The sequence below is a fragment of the Amphiura filiformis genome, chromosome 10, assembly GCF_039555335.1.
Source record: "Amphiura filiformis chromosome 10, Afil_fr2py, whole genome shotgun sequence".
NCBI classification, from domain to species: domain Eukaryota; kingdom Metazoa; phylum Echinodermata; class Ophiuroidea; order Amphilepidida; family Amphiuridae; genus Amphiura; species Amphiura filiformis.
Genome location: NC_092637.1, coordinates 57,776,753 through 57,790,349, shown reverse-complemented (window position 1 = coordinate 57,790,349; position 13,597 = coordinate 57,776,753). Strand labels below are relative to the sequence as shown.

The 13,597-nt window shown below is 36.0% G+C and overlaps 1 protein-coding gene across 6 annotated transcripts in view; it reads left to right on the top strand.

Annotated features, from left to right (window-relative positions):
- The window catches only part of LOC140163064 (uncharacterized), a 96,316-nt gene that overhangs the window by 33,441 nt on the left and 49,278 nt on the right, over positions 1 to 13,597 (top strand). For all 6 annotated transcript variants that reach the window (XM_072186436.1, XM_072186435.1, XM_072186434.1 and 3 more), the window contains exons 21-29: positions 102 to 367; positions 2,418 to 2,493; positions 4,193 to 4,354; positions 5,063 to 5,328; positions 5,725 to 5,800; positions 7,582 to 7,734; positions 9,152 to 9,420; positions 10,684 to 10,759; positions 11,937 to 12,005. In XM_072186436.1, the coding sequence (XP_072042537.1) occupies positions 102 to 367; positions 2,418 to 2,493; positions 4,193 to 4,354; positions 5,063 to 5,328; positions 5,725 to 5,800; positions 7,582 to 7,734; positions 9,152 to 9,420; positions 10,684 to 10,759; positions 11,937 to 12,005 (1,413 nt within the window). The remainder of the gene's footprint in view (positions 1 to 101; positions 368 to 2,417; positions 2,494 to 4,192; positions 4,355 to 5,062; positions 5,329 to 5,724; positions 5,801 to 7,581; positions 7,735 to 9,151; positions 9,421 to 10,683; positions 10,760 to 11,936; positions 12,006 to 13,597) is intronic.

Sequence of the window (13,597 nt, the reverse complement as noted above, 5' to 3'; positions counted from 1 at the left end):
TCACTGAAATGCTCTTTCAACTGAGTTTCAGTATGGTTACACAATACTTATGCTGTGTGTTGTTAACTTTGGAGTTCATTTTACCATTGTTACTTGGACAGGTGGACTCTACATCTATACTGAAGCAAGTGGTAGATCTGCTGGCGAAACTGCTCGTTTGATAAGTCCTTTAATTCCGGGAAACGTGGGCAGAAGAGCTTGCATTAACTTCTGGTGTCACATGTATGGATCTGGTATGGGAACATTAAAAGTATATGCACGGACAGCTGCTGGAGGTGATACTGAGTTGTGGTCTATATCCGGAAACCATGGGGATCCATGGTTATCTGTGTCTCTGTCACACTATGCCCCCAAAACGGACTTTCAGGTTAGCTAAGTAATATACCTTAAATGTTTCTTGGATTTTATTTTATCTAAACATATTATATAATCTAATTACGTTTATGTTATTTTCATCCAAACAAACAAAACCCAATTGCGTCGTTTGTAACTATACATGGAGAAAATTGTATATTTTACATGAACGGAATGTCTTTAAGTACCCACGGCCGTTTATTTATCTACCATAATGAAAACTGAGAGGGCAAACTACTAGTCTCGTATATACATGTGTGGAGTGTCAGATACCTACACAGTAAATGACCACCGTTACTGATGAGTACGTTGAAGATATTGACACGTATTACCAATAAATCAATAAATCATATAAGCTTATTGAAAGTTAAGTTTTTAAGCTTCCTCTTAAAATCACATCAGATTATTTTTGCATAACAGTTAAAATGTCCAATACATTAAATTTAACAATAAGTTTGACTCTAAGATAAAGGAAATTTAGGTTTAATTGAATTTATTCGAAAGTGAAAGTCCGATTCCACTCGTCTTTTGGACGGGCAGTTTAGAAAGTTGACTTGTGGAAAATGTCGGTTGTTCGAAAATTGTACTTTCTTTTAGCAAAACTTGTACATGTTATATACATGAAAAGAAATATCTGAAGTTATAAATCTATTGAAATATATGCTGCCATGTCAAAGACCAACATAAGGTGCCTTTTATGTTAAAAAAAGGTAATATTGTTCAAGTAGAGTGAGGCATGTAAATGTATTGTTGCATATGACATGTCAGCATGGCCCAGTGAAAACAAGCTAAACCAGTTTTTTTTTTTTTTTTGTCATTACTAGTGAATCAAGTCTGCCATGTATTTGAAGTACCAACTCTGCGCTGTATCCCATCCTTCCCCATCCCCCACCACCACCCCATATTACAATGTTGGAGAGGGTCTTCGGGACTATGCAGCAGTTGGTCAATGCCCATCAAGGGTCCAACTAACATACTTATTAATTACCCATCTATGCAGCTGACCTGACATCCTAGCATTGCCAGAAAAAGTTGACAGAAGACATTTCTTTCTGCATTTATGATGTCTTTAGCGAGTTGATGCAACTGTTAATGAGTAAATGTTCCATAGGCCCATAGAAGGTTTTCTTCAACATCACGCATTATATTGGTGGTGCATGCACCAGCGGACTCGAGCAGTGCAGCTAAATTCAGCATCGAAGTGGTTACGTAATCCTCTTGGTTACCAGATCACGCTATTTTGGTATGCCTTCGAGTGCCATATACTTTGTGTGGTGATTGTTTTGATCGTGGTTCATTACTCAAGAGCGTGATCCCGTTGACATAGTAACATTACGTAACTTTGATACTGAATTATGACAATCAACCTAAAATGGATGATGGAATATTATATTACTTTTTCTTTGGGGTCGTATCCCGAAGTAAATGAAGTGCACTATTAACCTCTCATTCAAAACCATTTACATTCAATCATTTTTTTTTATCTGGACACTGACAAGAGTTTTATGCATTTAAGATAGAAGATATTGTGTATATACAAGTAATGCATATTTCCAGCCTTATCTGGTTGAGAAAACAAAAATTCATTTTGTAAACCGCCCTCTAGCAGCACCTTTCAATTAAATAGCATGACGAATTGGAATAATATGGAACCCAATTGCTGTACGAAATTGCACAAAAGCAACGGCAATATCTTAAAAAGCTTTTTGTAACACATTTTAGTCCCTAAACGGCATTTTGGAGGCCATGGTTTTAAAAAGCGCCCTCTATCGTTGCTTTTTATTTACAAAAGTAGGCTTGAGTCAATATTACAAATATTTGCAATTAAAACAAAATTTAACAATATAACCATTACCTCAAATTGACATGGAGGGGGAGGGGGTAGTTACACTTCAAACACTTCAGAATCTTCCAAAGGATTAATTTGCTTGATGAGACTTGAGAGTACTCAATATTTATGTAAATGAGTTTCATGCGGTAATGCAAATAATTTTTAGTAATATATGTAAATAAGACATCGTATATCGCAACTTCTCAACATATTGATGCTTTCAATATTTCAGGTAGTTTTTGTTGGAATCATAGGGTCGTCTTTTCACGGAGACATTGCGTTAGATGACATTGAAATTGTTGGTTGCAGTAAGTGTTCAATGTTATAATATTGTTACTTTGAATCGCAAGCTTGTAAGACATCAAATTTAGTGCTGCTAATGTATAAATACATTACAACAAGTTGCTATAGACAGAGCGACAAACTGTAGTGAGCTGTGACATCATCACCCCGTTTACATCTCGCCGTCCACAGCCACTCCTCCCTACGTCAAAAATAAAAACCTAGCCCAACTGTCCCTAAAAAGAACATCTATCGATCAATCAATATAAAGGAACAATATCACTAGCCCTCGCATGATATAACCAGGATAATCTCTCATGTCACTCGTGTCAATTTCTACTTATGCGTTTACATTATGTACAGTCGGGTACTTCTGACGTCTGGCAGTATTCGCACGAATCATTACAATTTCCATTGTCTTTTGCCTGTCAGTTATACTGAATCTATAGCGTATTGTCCCAAAACAATAGGAGTTGTGATTGAATACAATCTGTTCGACCGACATTTCAAAAGAGTTTCCTACTATTGGCTAGTCTCCTTCACAGCCGATTTCTGTCAGTCCTAACACTTGTCGTTCGCAACAGACCATGAGGTCTGGGAGTGAGACTAAGAATCGGATTGCCACAAGAAAGTCTAAACTCTCATTTTTGTCGAGGAATAAAATGGAAAGATGGTGGCTTTTTATACTTTATGCGGTGAGGTGTTACAACGATGAATGTATTGACATGTTTCGATATCGGGGCCGAGGGAATCAGGCTAGCTGTGGTCCACAGCCAATACAATTGGGGCACCATTGGCCTGTTTGCCGAATATGGGCATTATATTCAATATTTATGAATATTGCATGGTACATGAAGGGAACATACCCGGATGGTGTCCAAATGTGGTTTGAATATACCTTATGATCGATACTATCGAGTGAGTCTGATATTTCACGAAAGACTGTAGTATACATGGTATCATACCGCCATCCACAGCCTTCTGTACATCTCTACGAAACAGTGAAATGCTTTTTGTTCTTTTTTTTGTTTTTGTTTGTTTGTTGTTGTTTTTTTGATGAAATATGACGATAACATATTCAAAGCAATATTAATTGTGATATTTTGGGCTAAATACATTTGTTTAGCAAGATTTCGAAAGTGCAGTTGGCCTATATTCTTCAGTATGTGATTATTACGTAGTCAATTCATCACACACGGGTGAATGGGAGATGTCCTCCAACTTTTTCAATAGTACTTGCCATGTGATATTTTTAGTGTATGACCCCGAATACCTCAGTTGCAACAATTCGTTACATATTTGCACTTAAGGCATATAGTTACAAAGTTATGAAATTCAGCAGGTCCAAGTTTAATTGGCATGTTATACAGCTATTAATGTTGCTCCGATTTTCGTAATAATGGATACAAACTGTTCTTCAAATTCAAGGGCTTTTTTAAAGATTTTTTTACTATCTTCGATGTCAAGTTCAGTAGATAAATGAATATAAATTCTAGTGAATCCTATGGAATTCTATATAGCTCGTGGCCCTTTGCTTTGTGTCATACTAACTAGATATCGCAGATAGTGCAACCTACTCATTTTATGAAACCTGTTAGATGGCGAAAATGGGTCGAGGTCAATAGGCCTCAATGGCACATTTTCTGAGCCCTTATGAGTGGGGGAACAATTTGGAATGTTTTAAACACAATTTGAGTAAGTTTGAAATTGGTCCCTCTGTTTCAGCTCCACCAGATCCATCAAGCTGCACTTTTAGCGACGACACTCCAACACTTTGTGGTTACACTCAAGCAACTGATGATGACTTTGACTGGACTTGGCAATGTGGTAGTACACCATCATCCGACACTGGCCCGCCCGGCGACCACACAATTGGATATGTTGGAGGTGAGTACAACATAAAAGCAACACGAATGCCAAAGGCTACGTAGGCCGTCGTTTTTACGATGTAACGAACTCCGTGGTTCCAGTTCTCCGCCTCTATTAATATTTGCCGTTCTGTTGCGATTGTATGTTCTCCACTACAACATTTCCCGCTCGAAAGCGCACAAAATCCGTGTAACTATAATCAAGCTTTATTTATATTTAAAATACAACAATACAACAACACCAATACATACACATTTGAATGAGAAGATGCTCAGAAGGCCAAAAAGTCCTGAAACAAACACCCCCTTAACATAATGGCCTAAGTTTCATAATTTATCAAATAAAACAATTTTATACATACAAACACACCCACAAACCACCCCATTTCATACATTCATATAGAAAAAAGCAAAAAAAACACACCAAAACTTCATGGATAAAGAACATGCAGATTAAGAGATCATAACATATAATAAAGTATATCGCACCAAAAAGATGACATTTTGTGAATATACAGGGTGTAACAATCAAATTTATATAATTGTATTTCTCAGGAACAAACTAAAAAAGTTATGAGACAACTGTTATATGCAATAAAATCAGTAATATCTTGGCTAAAAGAAGACGTTTAGTTGGTTTCTTTAATAGCTTGGGTTTAAAAGTTATGTCCGATTAATTAAATCGTCCAAATCGTCGGACTTAAACTTTCATTTGTTACTAAAACAGGTGGACACTACATCTATACCGAAGCAACTGGCAGAGTTGCTGGAGACACTGCTCGTTTGATAAGCCCTCCATTTCCGGGAAACGTGGGCAGCAGAGCTTGCATCAATTTCTGGTGTCACATGTATGGATCTGATATAGGAACAATGAGAGTATATGCAAGGACAGCTGTTGGAGGAGATACTGAGTTGTGGTCTACATCCGGAAACCATGGAGATCAATGGTTCTTTGTGTCTCTGTCACACTATGCCCCACAAATGGACTTTCAGGTTAAATAGAATCAAGATAACATATTTTACCTGTAATTTGGAGTTAAATGTAAAGGAGCGGCAAATAAAGTAAAATATAGATAGATTAGTTCATTTCATTAAATTTTATTCATATCTTACAAATTTGTTCCGAGAAGGCTGTGCACCTTCTCATCAGATATTTACAAATGTTTTCATTACATTTTTAGGATATAACTAAAATTTATTGAAATGAAATAATATACATATTGTGCCCTCACATATCATAGAGCATGGGAAGAGCTTTAACCTGTGGAATAGTTTGAGCTGCTAAGTTAGGATTTAAACATGTTTAGAAACTTTGAAAAGTTTATGAGTTCAGCTTCTAAATACGTTGTTTTGCAGGGTACATATGGATAAATGTTTTGTATGTTTCAGGTAGTTTTTGTTGGATTCAGAGGGTCAGATTATCAAGGAGACATTGCGTTAGATGATATTGACATTTATGGTTGTGGTGAGTGTTCAAGCTTACAACATTTTTACTTCGAATCACAGCCTTGTAAGGCATCAAACTTATTGCTATTCTGATGTACCAGAACTTGTCATGTGAGATTTTTTAGTATATGAGCCCGATTCCCTTAGATGGGGATGGGGTGGTGAGGGGGTGGTGGTTTGTGAGCTGCACTGCTACCAGAGCTCATGGGGGTACACAAAAGTTTATAATAACCACTGAACTGAAGTAGCTTTTGACGGGAAAAGGTTATCGAGCTTACACAAACCATACCAATATGTTCCTTTAATCATACGGATTCAAAAATAGTTTGATGTAAATCCTTCATTAATATATTCTCGTCCATTAATTGGCTAAACGAGTGAAACTATTTTGCAAAGCAGTCAAAAGCTGATTGATGAGGGAATGGGTAACAATTGGAAGTATTTTCCCCAGGAAATAGTACTACTATTTAATTTTGAGCGCATATAACCTTGTTGCCGCTTCGTATTTCTTAGTGGTAGCGGGATTTCAGTACCGGTTCCGGGTATCAATGTGTATTTTGCTTGGACGAACACAAGCAACACAGAACTACATCTAAATCACGGCGGTTTCATGGTATAATCTGCGTTACATCAGGATAAGAAACTGAATATTGACGGTTTAATAACAGAGAACATGCTTACTTGTTTCACTGCGGTTACAACATGTTCACGGTAAGCTTTAGCCACTCAACTGTGTGCGTGCATGTACATTCAATCAAAACAGAGCAAGGCCAGAATAGCCTTGAGTAGGCCTAGTCTACATGTATGCCTATTCCTATGCCTATGATAGAGGCGTTCCGTTTCTAATATTTTCACCAGGGTGAAGGATATAAAACGAATATTTAGTGCTCTAAATTCAGGATCTGGTGGAATCTATAGGTCCCGTCGGTAAACTGGAGACCGTGAGCCTACTATATATGTTAAAAAAGTAGGTTCGCGGTCTCCAGTTCGCCAAAGGGACCAATATATCCCAACATATCCAATATGAGCAGTATAGGCCATCTACTCTATGAAAAAGGATATAAATCCAGGCCAAATTACTGATAATTACTTCCTTTGGCCAATTTTACTACCAGTTGGCCAATCTCACCCAATGATAAACCGGTAGATAGAAAATTGTTATGAATAATGTTATTATGGAACCTGTTGGCACACTTTTCACACCATGTTGATAGCGCTATAACAGGAGATCAGCAGGGGGAATTGGAGGGATTAGTGGTTTTGATCTTACGCCATTTAAGTATTAATATGTGTATACTAAGGGACGCACCATTATATATCACGGGGGGGGGGGGGCTTGGTAGTTGGGGTCGTGACAATTTTTTTTTAATACCTCTGTGAAGCAATTTTTTTTTAGCCCCTGGATGAAGTTTGAGGTGGAGCAAATTTGTTTTTTTTTTTTTTGCTCAGATGGCGCGACAAATTTTTGTTTTTCAAAAGACGGCCCAGCCCCCCCCTTGGTATCTAATGGTGCGTCCCTAACTAGGACGTATTACGAAGTGTCATGTTTTGGGCTCTATGGGGGTCAAACACATGGAAGTGCTCGGAATTTGACAAAAGTGGTCTCACAATTTCAACAATTTAAAAAAGACAGTACAGAATTCCAAAATCTAAGATGTTTCGTTAGCTAGGTAACTCAAATAGGTCAACGTCAGTAGGCCTCAGTGGTTCATTTTCTGAATCTATATAGATTATTGATTTGGAATGGTTTTTAACACAATTTGAGCCAAGCAAGTTTGACATTTGACCCTGTGTTTTCAGATCCACCAGATGCAGCAAATTGTACTTTTAGCAATGACAAGCCACCACTTTGTGGGTACACTCAAGCAACTGATGATGACTTTGACTGGACTTGGCATAGTGGTGGAACACACTCATCTAACACAGGCCCGTCCGGCGACCACACAACTGGAAGTGAGTACAATCTAAAAAACAACAATATTGTGATTGAAAACGGTTAAGGGTACTTGCCCATGAATTTCATTCAGGGGCGTGTTTGAAAAACGGCACAGCGTATTAGTAAAAAGAATAAAAAATACTTAAATTTACACCAGGGTTCGAACCACTGCCGATATGGATGCTGAACAGTGAACGATGCCACTGTGCCACGGCGGTACCTGTGGTTAATGTCTGACGATTTTCAAAAATATACATATCAACACGTTTCTAATGTATTGAAAAGCAGATTTTGGTAGGAATACAGTCATAGTAAGACATTGGACTCTACTTGTCTGTTTGTTTTTCATTTAATACAAATTAATTTTAATGTCTTGAACTGGTATGACTCTTAGGACTCGTTATAAACGACGATTAATTTTCTAATAAATATAATAAAAACGCTGGGTCATGCAAGACGTCCTTGTAATTATGTCAAAACCAGGGGAACGACAACACACCCCTACGTGTATAAGCCTACTTGCGCGATCGATACTCAATGATCCAGACAATAGCATTTGAATATACCGCCCTTATGTATGCATCTGCTTGACATGCCTGGTACCATAATAGCTTCCAATAGCCTACCCCACCGTAAATAGCTCGATTCTTTTCCTCGGTGTGCCAAGATATACGTGTCATGTACGTAATTTCGAAAAATTTTGTTCAAAAATGATATAGAGGGACTGTTTTCAGCCAAAATATTGGCTGTCACCAGATGCGCAATGGTACCGGGAAGTGTTGCAGAAAGGTAAGCGTACTCATTATTTATTCAAAATATCACATTGTAATGAATTCGGATGCGAAATCCGAAAAGGGATTGACAGGTCAAAATTCTCATACTAGAAATATTGTGAAATAAAATAAAATCAAATTTAGGCTCCGCAAACAACGTCCAATTATTCCCCTTGGTGTTTGCTATACGTGTATATAATAAATTATGATTTGGGGCTAATTTGAGAAGAGTTATGGCCTCGAATTTCAAAATACACCGAGTGACGTTTTTTGATTATAAACCTCGTCAATTCAAGACTCTGTAAAAACAAATCAAGAATTTTCTGGGATAATTGCAACTAAAGTATATGAAAGTTATGATCCAAGCTACCAGATGCATCATTAATTTCCTGACTATGATATTTAGTTGTGGGAAAAGATTACTTTAATAGGTGTGTGGGGTTATTTCCCGCCAAAATGTTCAACCAAAAAGAGCATGTAGCCTTAAGTTTCTTATTAATTCCTAGCATTCTTTTCCTTGGGAAACATTTCTCCAAGCAAACTAACCTTGGGCCAACGTCAACATACAACACTGACGCCTTTAAAGTATGTTTCAACTTTTACAATACTAATTTTGTGCGTTGATAACTTTGGAGTTAATTTTTACATTGTTACTTAAAAGGTGGACACTACATATATACCGAAACAAGTAGCCCCCGAGTTGCTGGCGACGCTGCTCGTTTGATAAGCCCTTTATTTCCGCAAAACGTGGGTAGCAGAGCTTGCATCAATTTCTGGTGTCACATGTATGGAACTGATATGGGAACATTGAGAGTATATGCAAGGACAGCTGTTGGAGGAGATAATGAGCTGTGGTCTACATCTGGAGACCATGGGGTTCAATGGTTCTTTGTTTCTCTGTCAAACTATGCACCACAAACGGACTTTCAGGTTAGATAAAGTAATTTAATATTCCTTGCATGTAACTTGGAATTGAGTATACCGAACTATTGTAATATTAGAAATCCTTTATTTTCATAAGATGTAATTCGAATATAATGTGTGCTTTTAAATTCCTATTTGATAATTAAAAAAAGGACGTCATGCTATTTTGATCCAAAAAATAAACACCATAACCCAATTACATCATTTGTACGAAATATCGCTAGAATAGGGAAATAATTGCTCATTGATACTTTCTTGTCTTGACTATAATATCGTAATGTCCACCTATCTCCATTACCATCTACTTATACATTATTACTCGGCCTATAACTGAACAGCACGTCATGTATTTGTCGACCGAAAACACTCACCTTGATTCATTTTTAAATCACCTCACTGGCTTCCAGGCTTCCAATACGCCAAAGGACTTTTTAATGGCATCACGATTGTTTGATGAGATCATTTATTAGTTTTTCAAACAAAACATAATGTACATCCAAATTTTAGGCTTAAACAGCTAAAAGCGATTTAATGCTAATGTATACATATGCTTTTGAGTCATTTGCTACTTTGATTTCCCCTCTTTTACAAAATTATTCACTTTCATAGCATTTGTAAAGCTTTTTCGGATATAAAATCTGCCTATTAATGACAAAATTGGTGGTGATATTTAGTTACTAGAAATTACTCTTTCAAGCTTTTAATACAAATAATTTTATAGTTTGATAAAATATGTTTATAAAATTTCCTTGTTGCTTGTTTCAACTATTCCAGCTGTGTTAATGGCAGTATTAATCACCTACATCTTGCAAATAGAGAAATATGATTTAAGATAAATAGCGCCATCTATAGTTTGCATTTAGTTAATAATGAAGCCAATTCTATATATATACATTAAACAACCGTAGCATTTGCTTGAATATTAATGATTCACAACCAACTTGCTTATCATTATAGGTTCCGAAGAGACAACTCGGTTCTCTCACTGATTATTACCGTCTTGACTATCCCATTAATAGATATAACTGGTGATAGAACTTTCACAGTTTCATAGTGGAATAAGTTCCACCTTAACCTGCAGTTTGTATTTTAAGATGCACCTTCAAATGTAGTGGTAGTATTAAAGGTTTTTTTTTTTTTTTTTTTTACTAAGTACTAAGTACTAAGTTAGGATTTAACCATGTTTAGAAACTATGGGAACAATTTTGCATTTAAATTCTAAACACGAGTTTCGGCAGTCTACATATAGATTAATGCTTTGAATTTCAGGTAGTTTTTGTTGGATACAGAGGGTCAGATTTTCGCGGAGACATTGCGTTAGATGACATTGAAATTTCTGGTTGTGGTAAGTGTTCTTACTGGGTTTTTACTTTGATTGCGTTGTTTCTTTTGCCTTAAAAGATACTAGTTATCCACCAACAGAGTACGCATTCGTTAATTAAACAGATTTTCATGATTGTCCACTGCCCTTAACGTACAAGTTGTGTAAATGTTAGGATTAGGAAAACAGTTTATTTAATTTCCCTTTTACTGCCAGCGTCAAAACTTCCTTTAATATTGGATCCCAGTAGCATCATAATTATAAAGCCATAGAATTATGAATGGCAGCAAAATTAGGAACGTGGACTGAACCTACAGAAAAAAACCGGACCACACACCCAGTGCGTGTGTGTGTTTCATTAATACTTTTAAATAATTAATTATTGTGATTTGTATTTTTTTTTGGCTAAGATAGAAAAACATTCTGTGATTTAAAATATTTATGTGGGCTCTTCAACTTGTTGCTGTAATTTTTCTAGTTTTGTGCCGATTTTAAACAATTGTGACTTTTAAATAGTTTCTGCGAGTTAAACTCTTGGGCGGTTTCGGATTCTTTTTGACAATTTTTCAACAATAAAAACTTTGCGATTGGGGAATACATAACTGTGTACACGAGGAAGACGCCGGTGTTGCATGTATAGACGGGGGGCGTTAATTCATTTGTTCTTGATTTCTTTAACTTGGTGGTCCTATACGGGAGTAAACAGCTAGGGACATAATATGTAACAATTCCGATGTCTCATCATTGTAATAAAATATATCTGCACCAAAACGTAGTCCAAATTATAAAATATGAAACGGAATATCAGAGAAAGCAAACAATGGATGTAAAAAAATCAAAAAAATAAAATAAATAAATACAATAAAATATGGTAAATAAATAAATAAATAACAAAATAAACAAATAAATAAAAAATAAACATATAAGTAAATAAATAAATAAATAAATAAAAATAACAATAATAGCAACAACAACAACAACAACAATAATAATAATAATAACAATAATAATAATAATAATAATAATAATAATAATAATAATAATAATGATAATAATAATAACAATAAGAATAATAATAAAAATAATAATAATAATAATAATAATAATAATAATAATAATAATAATAATAATAATAAAAGTGAACCTGTTTTTACATTTTATATTAAACGTTTTGATCTAGTCTCTATGCTTGTTAAATTAGGTTCAACTACACCTGTGTCAGAGACAGAACCGTCCACAACGACATACCCATCAACTACAGCAGGACAAGGTAAGTTTCATTACCAGATGATAATTCCCAAAGATTTTAAGTGGAATAGTGTGGAACAAGAACTATTTCTTGAAGAAAAGTACGTGAAAAGCAGAAAGCAGCACCATTTTGGGAATTACCGTATATGTAAGAATCGTGTATGCATTATCACATATTTCCTGTGCTGGGTGCCAATTACTGGGCTGTGAATGTGGTCCAGAAAGCTATTCCAAGTCAGTGCGTTGGGTACTGACATGTGTTTAGAGTAGAGTATTTTTGAGCTGAGTTTATTTCCACTTGGTTGAGTTGACAGTTAGGTTTGAACAAAATATTAGTAAGGCTTATGAACGCAAAACTTAAAAATATACCGACCTCTTGTGTGTTCCATAATGGAACTGTGATACATGTTTCTGCGATTTCGCATTTACACCCAATATTATTTCCAGGATTTTTGTTTTTGTTTTGGTACTTGATTTTATCCACAAGAAAAACAAATACCCTATGCAAACTCCATCTTACCCACCTATGGGATTTTTTATTGGTTTTATATGTAGGATATGTAGGCCTACTATTAAAATGATTAAATCAGGCAACCAGAGAATTTTTAAATGTGAAAATGCATTCCCATCGAAGAAACAGTGACTATCTTTAAACTCTAAGGTCCGTATGCACAAAAGAGTTAGACCATGTCTAAAGTTAGACGTGGTCTAAGTGGAATTTAGTTCCATCAAATATTGTCCTTTACTATTATTTCCTTCCATCAGTAGCTAGTAAATTCTAAAGATGTTAATGCATCATCATCATCAATCGGCTGCGGAGCACGCGACTACAAGCTTTCTCCAACTAATGGGATCTTGGGCAAGCGAAACAATTTTGTTTGGCTGCATCATCCCTTCAGTATCTCCCAGGAGGTGCTGGACATACAGTAAGTACAGTGTGCGTGGCCGTCCCGGTTTCCTCTTCCCATGTGGTGGAATATAAAGCGCATATTCTTTCACAGGCTCGCCATCTTCAAGACGCAGTATATGGCCGAGAAATTTGAGTTGATGAATCTTGACTCTGGCAACCAGTGGAGTGGTATTGGTCAGGTTGTAGATGGTTTCATTTGGAATCCGATCCACACGCTTTATGTTTAACATGACTCTGTAGCAAGATGTTGCAAATGCATTGATCTTGTTTTCCATGTCCTTGATAATTACCCATGACTCGCACCCGTACAGAAAGACAGTAACACACGTTGTCTGAAACAGCTTGATTTTTGTTAATGCAAAGTTCAAAAATAATACAAAATACCTTAAGGGAAGGGGTATGAACGTTTGGACAGTATTTATTGTGGGACATTAGATATCATCAGACATATCGAATTGCATTCTGAATATGAAGAATGACCTTCGGATATCAAATGATTTTGATTTTTTGAAATTTGCAATGTAATACACATTGTATGGCAAATCATTAAAATTGATATTTTTGCTATTTAACAGTACTCGAAGTAAACTTTATAAATCTGATAATTTTACCTAAAGTGTATGTAGGTGGGATGAAAAGCCGACGATCAATTGAAAATGTTGACCTTTCACCAAAAACACCAAAAAAATTAGGTCTTTTTGGGA